General features: G+C 46.4%; 2 protein-coding genes across 2 annotated transcripts; one reads left to right on the forward strand and one right to left on the reverse strand.

Annotated features, from left to right (window-relative positions):
* Window positions 1-945: 945 nt before the first annotated feature.
* Window positions 946-4,117, forward strand: LOC119277289 (DNA-(apurinic or apyrimidinic site) endonuclease, chloroplastic-like). Its single transcript, XM_037558544.1, has 7 exons — window positions 946-1,198; window positions 1,342-1,449; window positions 1,556-1,693; window positions 1,781-1,828; window positions 2,053-2,133; window positions 3,200-3,353; window positions 3,778-4,117. The coding sequence occupies exons 1-7, from the start codon at window positions 959-961 to the stop codon at window positions 3,897-3,899; spliced, it is 891 nt and encodes a 296-aa protein (XP_037414441.1). The 5' UTR covers window positions 946-958; the 3' UTR covers window positions 3,900-4,117.
* Window positions 4,118-8,972: 4,855 nt separating this feature from the next.
* On the reverse strand, window positions 8,973-11,974 carry LOC119277290. The gene is made up of 2 exons (XM_037558545.1): window positions 11,510-11,974; window positions 8,973-10,214 (listed from the first exon to the last, which is right to left on the reverse strand). The coding sequence occupies exons 1-2, from the start codon at window positions 11,604-11,606 to the stop codon at window positions 9,253-9,255; spliced, it is 1,059 nt and encodes a 352-aa protein (XP_037414442.1). The 5' UTR covers window positions 11,607-11,974; the 3' UTR covers window positions 8,973-9,252.
* Window positions 11,975-12,292: the final 318 nt, after the last annotated feature.

A 12,292-nucleotide genomic window follows, 5' to 3' on the forward strand; every position in this document is an offset into this window, starting at 1 on the left:
ATTTCTCGGCGGGTTGCTTGGCGTTGGGGTGAAAAAAACCGCGGCCGCTGGCTTTTAGTCGTGTTCGTCGATTTGCTTTGAAGTAGAGGTGGTTGTCCGCCGCGGAATCAGGCACACATTGGATCGGGATCGTCTCTTCTGCGCGCGCGTGTTCGTAATGTTGTTGCGTTTTTGTGGGGTATTCCTCGGCGGAATTTCCGTGGCTTCTGCAAGGAGAGGAAGCATGGCGCTGGATTCGTCTATTTTCGACCGCCCATGGTGCTGGATTTGTATGTATTCCGTGGCCGCTTATAGCCGGCCTTAATTGATTTTGCTTTGAAATAGTAGAGGTGGTTTTCTGCGTATGCAAAACGTTGTGGTCGATGGAATCCTGCTAATTTTGGATCCGGGATTTGGGAAAACAATTTTCCGAGGAAACTCCTCCCTAGACCTAGAACAATTTACTTCCGGTCCAAGGAGGCAACTCCCCCAATGCATAGTTTAGATAGATCAGGCCTTGTTCTTATTTGGGACTGAATGCAGCTGAATACTTTTGGTATTCTCTAGGTAGAAAATTATGTTTCTGATTAGTTGTTATATTTTCTCATTTAGTTTATTTACCGGGGATTAGTTTGTTTATTTTCTGAATGGTGCTTTCGGTTCAGATTATTGTAAGGCAGACAGAAAGATCTGCTTAAAGGAATTATCGTTCTTCACACGAGTGTAGCCTGACCTTTGATAAATAAAACGTTGCTTCTATGATCAAATGTCACCTTCATTCTTGCATAACTACTAATCTGTTCTCTTTCAGAAAACTACTAATCTGCTCATGTTCTGCGAGAATCATACCTTTGCAAATAGAATTTGTTTTGGTCTTCATATGACAATTTAGAGAAATACGGGTGTTTTTGTGTTCACTTGTTCAGACGTCCTGTTTTGTACTGATGGCTGCATGCACAGTTTTTGGAATCAGGCAAAGATGACGAGCAAGCAGGAGCCCTGGACACGACTTTCCCACAGTAAGAAGTTACCAGGATGGGTAGCGTACAATCCAAGGACCATGAGGCCTCCACCATTGAGCGGCGACACCAAGCAAATGAAGATTCTATCCTGGAATGTCAATGGGCTGAGAAATATTGTACAGTCAGGAGGTTTCTCTTCTGCATTGGCTCAGAGGGAGAATTTTGATGTGTTGTGTCTTCAAGAGACACATTTGAAGGCACGTTTTCTTGTTTCCACCAGTTCAGTTTCACCATACAGCGCTCCCTAGCTTCATCTTTTCGTAGGTCCTAGGTTATGCCACCTGACATGATTGCTTTCAGGTATTCCAGTGCGATGAATGTGTTTTTGTTCTGTTTTCAGGAGGGTGATGTTAAAGATTTCATGAACCTGATACCAGGGTATGAGTATAATTATTGGTCATGCAGTGTCGCGAGGCTTGACTATTCAGGGACTGGAGTAATTTCACGGGTATAGTATTTTTTTGGGTTAATGCTCAAGATTCATTTCACTCTGCATACTTAATAGACATAGCATACCATTTGGTTTTGACTTGTGCCTTGAATTGCCCTCACAGGTAAAACCAATCTCTGTCCAATATGGAATTGGCATAGCTGAACATGATCAGGAGGGCAGGGTTATTACTTTGGAGTTTGAGAACTTTTACTTGGTGAATGCTTATGTCCCAAATTCTGGCCGTGGTTTACGTAGACTGGTATGACTGATCTTCCATTCCATTATTATTGCTGCTTTATGTTTTACTGCCATTGCTAATTTCCTTTTTCTTTCATTTGATCTTCAGGTTTACAGGGTTGATAGCTGGGATCCATCTTTCGCCGACTTTGTAGAAGTGCGTTCGCTTTGCTAGCTTTCTGGTGTCATTTTTTGTTATATCTGTTGATCATATTTTGCATATTCACTATGTTTGTTATTCTATTGTTCTAAGTGCACATGAGGGATATTATTGTAGTTCTTATCTGCACCTTACCACAACTTCTGACCCCATCTCCATATATTGTGATCTTTGAAAAGGTAGCTTTGCAATGCAAACTAACGTTCACATTGTGTCTGTAGAAACTGGAAAGTTTCAAGCCAGTAATTGTTTGTGGTGATCTCAACTGTGCTCGTCAGAGTATTGACATTCACAATCCTCCAGTAAGTTCTCTTCATCCCTGAAAGTTGCCATCTAATTCTATCCTTGTGCTTATACATTATAGTATTGTCATTGCCCTTGTCTTCATAAATATTAATAGTCTATTGAAAACAATGGCTTTGATAATTTTCATGGTTACACGTACTCCCTCCGGTCCTTTTTTACTCCGCGTATTAGATTTAAGTAAAGTCAAACGTTCCAAAGTTTGACCAAATTTATATTAAAACATATCAACATCTACCATACCAAATAATATATACTATGAAACTACATTTCACAGTGATCTAACAATATTGATTTGGCATTGTGAATGTTTATACTTTTTTCTATATGTTCAGTCAAAGTAGAGATGCGTTGACTTCAGACAAAACTTATATGCAGACTAAAAAGGACCGGAGGGGGTACTTGTATGTTTTCACACATTATCCACCCATGATAATTTCAAGTTTCAACTCTTTAGATGCATGTGTTTATAGTTTAATGCTGTATTGGAACTGATATTTCTGCATTTGGCTGCTCTATCATACCTTTATTGAGCTTCAACTCTCTAGATGTATGTGTTGCAGAATTGCCTCATTATGAAACATTCCACGTTATCTTTCTTTTTTCTGTGATATGGAACATTACTCTTTTTGAACATGTATGGTTGCACATGAAGCTTACAAAAGGTAAAAAAAATTGGTCCAGGCTGTGTATCAGTTTTCTGAACATATTATTTTCGGAGCAACATTGATAATCTCCAACTTGCCATGATTTAGGATCAGATGAGAACGTGAATGCTCTAAATGAAGTCCATGACTAATCCATATAGGGAGATCTGGAGAATCAGTAAATATTGATGGTTCAGTTAAAACTGAAAGTGACTAAAAAAAAATACTCAGTTTCCAATATTGTTATAACAATCAACAAAAAATGTTTAGAGTTGCTGTTTGCACTACATTTGCATCTCATGAGCATGGAACAGTTTAGGTTGTTCCAAAATTCTCGTATCATTGCACAAGTTCCCTTTTAAATTCAATAGTCCATTGATGTAATCTGGGCAGCTCCTTATTCAACACTGTTTTTCAGGCCAAAACTGAAGATGCAGGTTTCACCGAAGAAGAGAGGGAATCATTCCAGATAAACTTTGATATGAGAGGCTTCGTTGATACCTTCAGAAAGCAGCATCCCAAGGCTGTGGGTTACACCTTCTGGGGTGAAAATCAGCGGCGTAACAACAAAGGTACATCACTATCTTGGTGGATAAATTGATTACATAAATGAGGCAGTGTTGCATTTGCTTTCTGATTTCTGTTACCCTGGTATACAATAGGACAGCAAAGAGCTTATATCAGTGGTTTACATATTCCAAAATTGAAGGATCTACCTTTCCCAAAATGATATTCCCTCCGTCCCATAATGTAAGACGTTTTTTGACTCTAATGTAGTGTCAAAAACGTCTTACATTATGGGACGGAGGGAGTAGAACAATTAAGGTTTTGTAATCTAGAAAAAAATAATGGTCAAAAGACTTGAGTTACAGCCCATGTATATTTGCGAAAACAAGAAACCTGATTCTTACTTTCGAAAGAAAGTAGCACAACAAAATGATTGTTTCTTTTTATCTTGTGTCAAAATGGAAGCTGAACTCGTTATCCACTGAACAGGTTGGCGGTTGGATTACTTTCTTGCGTCAGGATCCATCATCGACAGGGTTCATGATTCGTACATCCTCCCGGACGTGACATCCAGTGACCACAGTCCAATTGGCCTTGTGCTGAAGCTCTAGGCAACCCTCAGTTGTTGCTGGGGGAATGCTTCGTCAGGCTGAAACGTTTGCATAGTCAGTTTTTCGTGGATTTTGTACTTAAAAGCGATCTATCTAGAGTAATCTGTCAATGTTCTGCGGAGATCTTGCGTATCTGTTATCTTACCATGTCACTAGAATACATGTGCTCATTAAACTTTTGCAATGAATGAATGAATTCCAAACCGGAGCTTGCTTAAGCCCGCTGTTAGAACTTTCTGATGGCTTTTTCATGTGCTTCCTTTTTGCTTTTGTTTGTTCGTTAGTTTGCTTAGCCTCCAGGGAGGTGACTTGCCATGTTTTTTACAATCAAGCAGGATTTTCAAGCACCGGGAGCAACCGGCACTACTTCACTTGTTATGTAACTATGTTAGGCATCTTCTTGACTAAAAATATTATTTTTTGGTCAACACGCTGAGCAACCTATCGTTTCATTGATAGGTGGAGAAAGAGAGTATAGTACAGGGTACAGCCTCGCAGACGTATACAGTCAGGCGGCTTTTGGGAGGGTGCAGTAGTGAGCAGGAGCTCTTAGGCCATCGAAGATGACCGCGTTGCGAATTGCGATGCTTCCAGATGGCCCAGGCGGAGTAGGGTCTTGGGAGAGGCCATGGTACAAGTTGTTTCCTGGAAGTAGATCCATGGAACGGAGCCTGCCGTCCACCTCCAGGTGATGCAATCGGGCTCGGAGGTGAGGGTTATTCCTCGTAGTTTGCGCCACAGGTTGACGTACTCATCTACTCGATGACCTCCAGTGGCCCTAAGGCACCATGGATATTACTAATCCAGGCTCGCTGTGTGAGGCCCTCGCAAACCAGCGTGCAGCGGTGCCGTCGACGTGGTACGAGAGATAGAAGGGCAGGTGCAATGTTGGAGATGGCCTACCCATCGAGCCAGTGATCACTCCAGAAACGGCAAGTTCTCCCATCACCAAGGCGCCAACATGTGGAGGCGCGGAAGAAACGATTAGTCACGTCGTCAAAGGGGAGCTGCGGGTGATGCCATGGGCGAGAAGGGTCCGTGGCTTTGAGCCATAGCCAACGACATCATAGCGAGATGCCGGTGAGATGTAAGTCACGCACGCTGAGGCCGCCAAACTCCAATGGACGGTAGACACGCGGCCAAGTGACAAGACAGCTGCCCGATTGGCGTCTCGTCGGCCGTGCTTGGCTTTTAGTCCGACGATCCTGAAGACTAAAAAGATCACAACTACCTCTGTTTCTAAATGTAAGATGTTTTTGCAGTTTAAATTGAACTTTGAACTAGCCAAATTTTACTAGCTACTTCCTCTGTTCACAAATATAAGATGTTTTGGATGTTTCAATATAGACTACACATGGACTATAACACACTAAAACATCTATATACACTCATATTTGGACATCTTATATTTGAGAACGAAAGGAGTACTAAATAAACTTGGCTATTTCGAATACTCATGGTTGTTAAGGAAGTTCAGTGCTCGTCCATTGTTATGTAAGAGCATCTACAGCCAGATACAACAAATCCGACCTCTTCTCGGGCGCGTCCGCGGGCAATGACCATTCAGATCTTAAATTAATGTTTTCACAATTGGATACCTCAAATACATACAGTTACATGCAAAGTGAAACCTAATCAAGTGGAGCTTGTCCGGCTCCGTCGTACCCATGTCCGTTGGCCGGCCGAGCCCCTCGAAGTGTTGCTCCGGTCGTTGGCGAGATAGAGTAGGCACGGGACATGGACTGGCTTACGGGACTCGAGGTGCCGCCGTCTCCCATGCCCTACTCTTCCTCATCGGAGCCCCTCGCCTGCACGTCACCGGTGGATGTGAGGTCGACGATAGATCCTTTGTGGTCGGAGGCCGACACATCCACCAGAACGAGGATTCGTTGCCCGGGGTTGCAGGCTGGTCGGATCTGCACCGGAGGGTGCGACTCCGCCTCACCGACGTTTGCCGTGAGGGCTGCCGCGACCTCCCACGTCCTCCGCCTCGCATGGCGGGCACACAGTGCCATGTTAACCTCCAACGGGGACGGGCCACGACACCATGAGAGTATTTCGTGCCAGGTGATCCGGGATAACACACTCGAGAGAAGGTGGTCGATAGACTCTGTCTCCTGGGAGCACAGGATGCAGGTAGGATCTTGGGAGAGGCCATGGCACGCGCGGTGCTCCGCCGTCTAGCATCGGTCGATGGTTGCAAGCCAGAGAAACACCTTGTTGTTGAGAAGGGCCCAACTCTTCCATAGAAATTTCCAGCATGGCGGCGAGGTAGATCCGTGGAACAGAGCCTGTCGTCCACCTCCAGGTGATGCAATCGGGCTCGGAGGTGAGGGTTATTCCTTGTAGTTTGCGCCATAGGTTGACATACTTGATGACCTCCAGTGGCCCTAAGGCGCCATGGATATTGCTGATCCAGGCTCACTGCATGAGGCCCTCGCAAACCAGCATGTAGCGTCGCCGTCGACGTGGTACGAGAGATAGAAGGGCAGGGGCAGTGTCGGAGATGGCCTGCCCATCAAGCCGGTGATCACTCCAGAAACGACAAGTTCTCCCATCGCCAAGGCGCCAAGATGTGGAGGCGCGGAAGAAATGACTAGTCACGCCGTCGGAGGGGAGCTGCGCGTGATGCCATGGGCGAGAAGGGTCCATGGCTTTGAGCCATAGCCAACGGCATCATACCGAGATGCCGGTGAGATGTAGGTCACGCACACCGAGGCCGCTGAACTCCAATGGACGGCAATCGTGCGGCCAACTGAAAAGACAGCTGCCCGATTGATGTCTCGTCGACCGTGCTTGGTTTTTAGTCCGACGATCATGAAAACTAAAAAGATCACAACTACTTCTGTTTCTAAATGCAAGATGTTTTCGCAGTTCAAATTGAACTAGCAAAATTTTACTAGCTACTTCCTCTGTTCACAAATATAAGATGTTTGGATGTTTCAATATAGACTACATATGGACTAAAACACACTAAAACATGTCTATAATATACACTATATACACTTATATTTGGACATCTTATATTTGAGAATGAAAGGAGTACTAAATAAACTTGGCTATTTCGAATACTCATGGTTGTTAAGGAAGTTCCGTGCTCGTCCATTGTTATGTATGAGCATCTACAGCTAGATACAACAAATGCGACCTCTTCCCGGGCGCGTCCGCGGGCAGTGATCATTCAGATCTTAAATTAATGTTTCCACAATTGGATACCTCAAATATATACAGTTACATGCAACGTGAAACCTAATCAAATGGATCTCGCCCGGCTCCGTCGCACCCATGTCCGGTGGCTGGCTGTGCCCCTCAAAGTGTTGCTCCGGTCATTGGCGAGATAGAGTAGGCATGGGACATGGACCGACTCACGGGACTCGAGGTGCCGCCGTCTCCCATGCCCTACTCTTCCTCGTCGGAGCCCCTCGCCTGCACGTCACCTGTGGATGTGAGGTCGATGATAGATCCTATGTGGTCGGAGGCTGACACATCCACCACAACAAGGATTCGTTGCCCGGGGTTGCAGCCTGGTCGGATCTGCACCAGAGGGTGCGACTCCGTCTCACCGGTGTTTGACGCGAGGGCTGCCGCGACCTCCCGCTTCCTTCGCCTCGCGCGGCGGGCACACGACACCATGTTAACCTTCGACGGGAACGGGCCACTAAGGGCCTTTGACTCGGCGCGCCAATATAGGGGATGCGCGTTCGCCACGACGTTCGGACGCCAGACTGAGTGCTCCGCTTTCGGCAAGTGAGCGGCGGCGCGCCTCTCGCCAGATCCAAGCGCCATTTGGACGTACATTATGAATCTCCGCTGGATTGAGTTGTCTGTTGGGCATTCTCCTAGCGGGCACGGCGGAGCGTGATGCAGACGGCCATCTCCTCCTCTGGCCCGACTGGGATGAGGTCCAAGTTTGCAGATCGGGTGACGAAGAACTCGGATGTGCTACTCGCCATGTCGGAGAAGGCTGGAGATTGCTGGAAGTGAGCTAGGAGGCGGAGGGGAGTGGGTGGAGTGGCTAAGGTTTGGTCCGGCAAGCGATAAGAACAAATATATGTGGGGTCAGGGTGGACTGGATCCCACGTGCGGACGCGTCTGGGCCTCCTCATATCTGCCCTAGATATGAGGGGTGTCGGTCAGTCCGGGCGTTTATGGCCGGTATGAGGAGCCCGACTAGGTCGTTCTTTTTTTTGACCAATTAGTGACCGGGCCGTCCGTCCGGACATTTCAGGTGGGTATGAGGGCATGAACAATTGTGGCATATGAATACAAATGCCTCATGAGAAAAAGAATTTGAGGCATCTACATTGATTGTTTTTCTCCCCAACACAAGCTATCACTAGTGGGCCACTCTAATACACATGCATCTATACTCTCCACTTCAACCTTTTCAGCTTTCTACACCGGATCATACATTTCTCCCTAAATATCTACATCCGATCCTACATGGCATGCGAGGCATCATCCTGGGGCTATGCACTGGCCAATGTCTTGAGGCGCATTTCTACACCGGATCATACATTTCTCCCCAAACATCTACATTCGATCCTACATGGCATGCGAGGCATCATCCTGGGGCTATGCATTGGCCAATGTCCTAAGGCGCACAACGGTAGATGCTCTGAGTGTAACAAAGTTGTTTAAACCTAACTTTGGGGTGTTTGTTTCCAGGGACTTTTTGGTGTAGGGACTAGAAAAAGTCCCTCTTATAGACTTTTTAACCATACAGGAGGGACTACTATGGCCTAAAAGTTGTTTTTTGGAACTATAAATGAAGAAGACTCTTAAGGGGAGGCTTTTTGGGACTTTTTAGGACTTTTCCATCAATGCTCCTCCCTGCACCTATTGCCCCGCCGTCTCATGATGTTGTTTGGTTGTTATTTTTCTGTATACTAGGGACAACATGGTCATTTAATAACCTTTAGGGAGGGACTACGGGCTTTTTAGTCCCTGAAAACAAACAAAGAAGGACTTGACTATGAACTTTTAGTTATGACTAGAAAAAGTCCTAGGACTTATGAACCAAACAGGCCTTATGCACATAAAAAAGTATCTTGAAATGTGCATGCAATCAAATTTGTAGTAATTAATCTCTTATTAAAACATATAAGAGATTGCTGTTTATAAGCGATTCGGAGCGATAAAACACGCTGAAATTAAGAGTTCACAACGCCGGCGCTGCAATACAGCCAGTAAACAGAACAACTAGGCTCAAAACATATGTACAGAATGCGCAAATCGCTGTGACAAAACCGTTGCTATCTACAGGAACGTCACATAACCTACAGGGGTCCTTCCACATTTACCAACGCAAAATGGCACCTCCAAAGCGGCCAAATGGTCTTCATCATCCTTCTCACATTGCTAGTGACTGGTTGGCAGCATAACCAGGCTGCTCATAAGAGTACTGCATGTTATCTCTCACCCGGCAGTGCCTCCACCCGTTATTCGCGCCGCCGTGCTCGTCCGCCTGATACTTGGATTTCATGGCCTTTGAGCTGATGGGACCCCCTCTGTCTCTGTTCCTGCTGTTCCGCCTGCCCGACTGGCTGTTTCGCCTTCTCCAGTGCCCGTCTGAGCTGCCCTGAGCCTGGCTGTCAGGCACATAGTAGCTATCTTTCTGGTCGCCCCATGAATCTGTCTGAATAGCTGAAGAGCCCCAGCCATAGTCATGGTTCCACGGGTCACCATTCATGCCCCAATTGGATGTGCAGGGAATGATCGGCGCCCCCCAGCCGCTTGTCTGACCTTGCTGTTCCACATACGCGTCCCAGTTTCCTGAGCTTTGCTGAACAAATGTTTCAGCAGGCTGACTGACGTAACTGTCCCAGTTCACCGAGCTTTGCTTGCAATTTGCTTCAACGAGCTGTTCCACATGATTATCCCAGTTTACAGAGCATTGTTGGCCAATGGTGTTGGTTGTTTCCCCATCACCCCATCCTGTGGCCGGAACTGGCTTGTCTGCGAAGATGAAGGAGTCCCAGCCATTTGGGGCGGTGCTGTCCCTTCTGGGAGCACGACGCCGTGACCTCTCCAGATCAGCAACCAACTCAGGATCGATATATTCATCTGGGTTGACCATATCAATGTACATGTCTGGGTCAGGCAATGGGATGTAACAAGGTTGACCATGATATGCAGCACAGAAACGGTCCTTTGCATCTTTGAAAGCCTCGAATGCAGCCGAATCATCCCAGTCAACAATGTTTGTGTACAATGACATCAATTTCTTGGCTTCGCATAGCTTACCCCAGGGGATAGAACAAGCATCGGTGCAAAATTTCTTCTCCCATAGTGGAACAGAGACATTTCCACCACCTGAAAGTCAAACACAAACCATGCTTTATGAGTACACAGAACTAACCTTTGATGTATAGAAAACACAACTTCTATTTGTTCCCAGAGTTGCAGCTACCAGAAAAGGAACACAACTAAATAGAGCAGCCAAAAGGATAAACGAGGGGACCAACTAACAATCATGAAAATACCAAGTACTATTAGTCTATGCACATAAATAAAATAACCATGAAACTTCAAATTATAGATTGTTAATAGAACAGAATGAAGCTGTGCAGATTTGAAATGCCAATTAACAAGATATTTAGTAATAAATGTGAGAAGCAAGAAGGCACTGCCAAATTTCTCACAGTACAGGTTCAGCTTAGTTCCAAGAATTTTTTAGCATAATCCCGTGCATGTTCTAACATAGTCTCATGTTCATATATTCAAATTTTTTGATATGTCACAACAAAGAAAATTTCCAAAAACATGAGGGCATTAGGACATCGCATAGCTCATTAAAAACTAAGGGAACTTCCAAAGAACCCATCCAATGTTGTAATCACAGAAACATCCTATTCAACTCTTTACTTGAGCACTGGCAGAGCACTTGAATGGGAAGATGAGGGGTTGACCCCTATCTATTTTTACAAGGCTTAAAATGTTGAGCAGTCGTTTAGTATTACTGAAACATTAATTTCCCTGTTTAGCAAAATATGATATCATATCAGCATTCTTGTAAAACTGCAAAGAACATTCACACTGATAATTCTTGTAAACAATTGGCACTGAAAGATCAGAGCTCCATTGAACATGTAATGATCAACTTGATAAACTCCACAGTTTCACATTCAAGACCAAAATTACTACTAAAGGTTCAAATATAAGCGTCAGCATATGCATAATAAATAAATAGTATATGTGTGAGCTCAGAGGCCATACACATAAACATTAGCTCTGCGATTTCTAACATGCTTCATATTTTCATCAATTCAAGCCAAGCAAATGCACAAGCATTATTAGACCCACGAAGGAAGCAGTAAACCAGCATAAGTATCCACGCACGTTATTTTCCTTGTAGTGTCGGCACATACTACTTGCATGATTTTACTACCCACCTGCCGACCGAATTTTACCCAAAATGTTAGTTACCGCGTCTAGACACTGCCAGAAACACACGGATCGTGAAAGGGAGAGTGTGGCCTACTCCCTGCGCATTCTAGATCTCCAACTCAGGAAAGGAAAGGGGAAAACGACGCGACCCCTCCAAGCCAACGGCAAGCGCGGAAACAGACAAGGCTGCGAACAAGACGAGGACGGATCAGGAAACGCACCGTGAGCCTGGGAACGCGGCGGCCTCCAGTACCTGCCGGCCTCGGACGCCGCCCTGTCCCTGTCCCAGTCCCTGTAGCCGGACCGCCTCTCCGCCATGGACGAACCGCCGGAGAACCGGGACGCCCCGCTAGCCAAGCCGGGAGCTTTCCGCCCTCGGCCCTAGATACCACCCCCGGGGCACGCGGCGAGGCGCCCTCGGCCCTCGGGGACCGGTCGATTGGACGGGCCGCCCCCGCGCGCCGGAATCCTGGCAGCGAGGGGCGGAGGCGATCCGGGAGCCCCGAACGGCGCGCGCTCGATCGAGCTGGCTGCTAGGGCCGGCGGCGGTGAGCCGATTGGGCGGCGAGAGCGACGCGGCCGCGGGGAGGCGATCGAGGCGCGGGCGGTGGCGAGGCGGTTTGGGTGCGGGTGCCGCCGTTGGTTTCGCGGCCGGAGGGGACGGGAGGGTGAGGGGGTGGATTAAAAATAAGGAATTCGTGTGCGTGTGCGCTTTGCCGGTTCGGATGCGTGTCAGAGACGAAGACGGCTGTTGTATGCCACGAGCGCGCGGACAAAACCGACCAAATATGACACGATCTAAAATTTCGTCCTCCGTCTGACTCTTTTGCCCATGTCTCCAGTCTGAACTTGGCTAATGTCGGATGTCTCAAAAAAGAAAAAAGAAAAACTATGTCGGCAACATTACTTTGGCGTTTTTTTTTGCGAGTAACATTACTTTGGCGTTGCAAGAGAAAAATATCGATCCAACTCTAACAGAGTAGAGTACAATCATAATACCCCTT

This window comes from Triticum dicoccoides, chromosome 3B (assembly GCF_002162155.2).
Source record: "Triticum dicoccoides isolate Atlit2015 ecotype Zavitan chromosome 3B, WEW_v2.0, whole genome shotgun sequence".
Lineage (NCBI taxonomy): Eukaryota > Viridiplantae > Streptophyta > Magnoliopsida > Poales > Poaceae > Triticum > Triticum dicoccoides.

What these genes read in the sequence shown, in the direction of transcription:
- LOC119277289 (XM_037558544.1), top strand. Translation starts at nt 959, where the DNA reads ATGACGAGCAAGCAGGAGCCCTGGACACGACTTTCCCACAGTAAGAAG. An exon ending in TTCAAGAGACACATTTGAAG is followed by an intron (nt 1,199 to 1,341) that starts GCACGTTTTCTT and finishes TTCTGTTTTCAG; the next exon opens with GAGGGTGATGTTAAAGATTT. An exon ending in GGACTGGAGTAATTTCACGG is followed by an intron (nt 1,450 to 1,555) that starts GTATAGTATTTT and finishes TTGCCCTCACAG; the next exon opens with GTAAAACCAATCTCTGTCCA.
- LOC119277290 (XM_037558545.1), bottom strand. Translation starts at nt 11,606, where the DNA reads ATGGCGGAGAGGCGGTCCGGCTACAGGGACTGGGACAGGGACAGGGCG. An exon ending in GCCGCGTTCCCAGGCTCACG is followed by an intron (nt 10,215 to 11,509) that starts GTGCGTTTCCTG and finishes TTTGACTTTCAG; the next exon opens with GTGGTGGAAATGTCTCTGTT.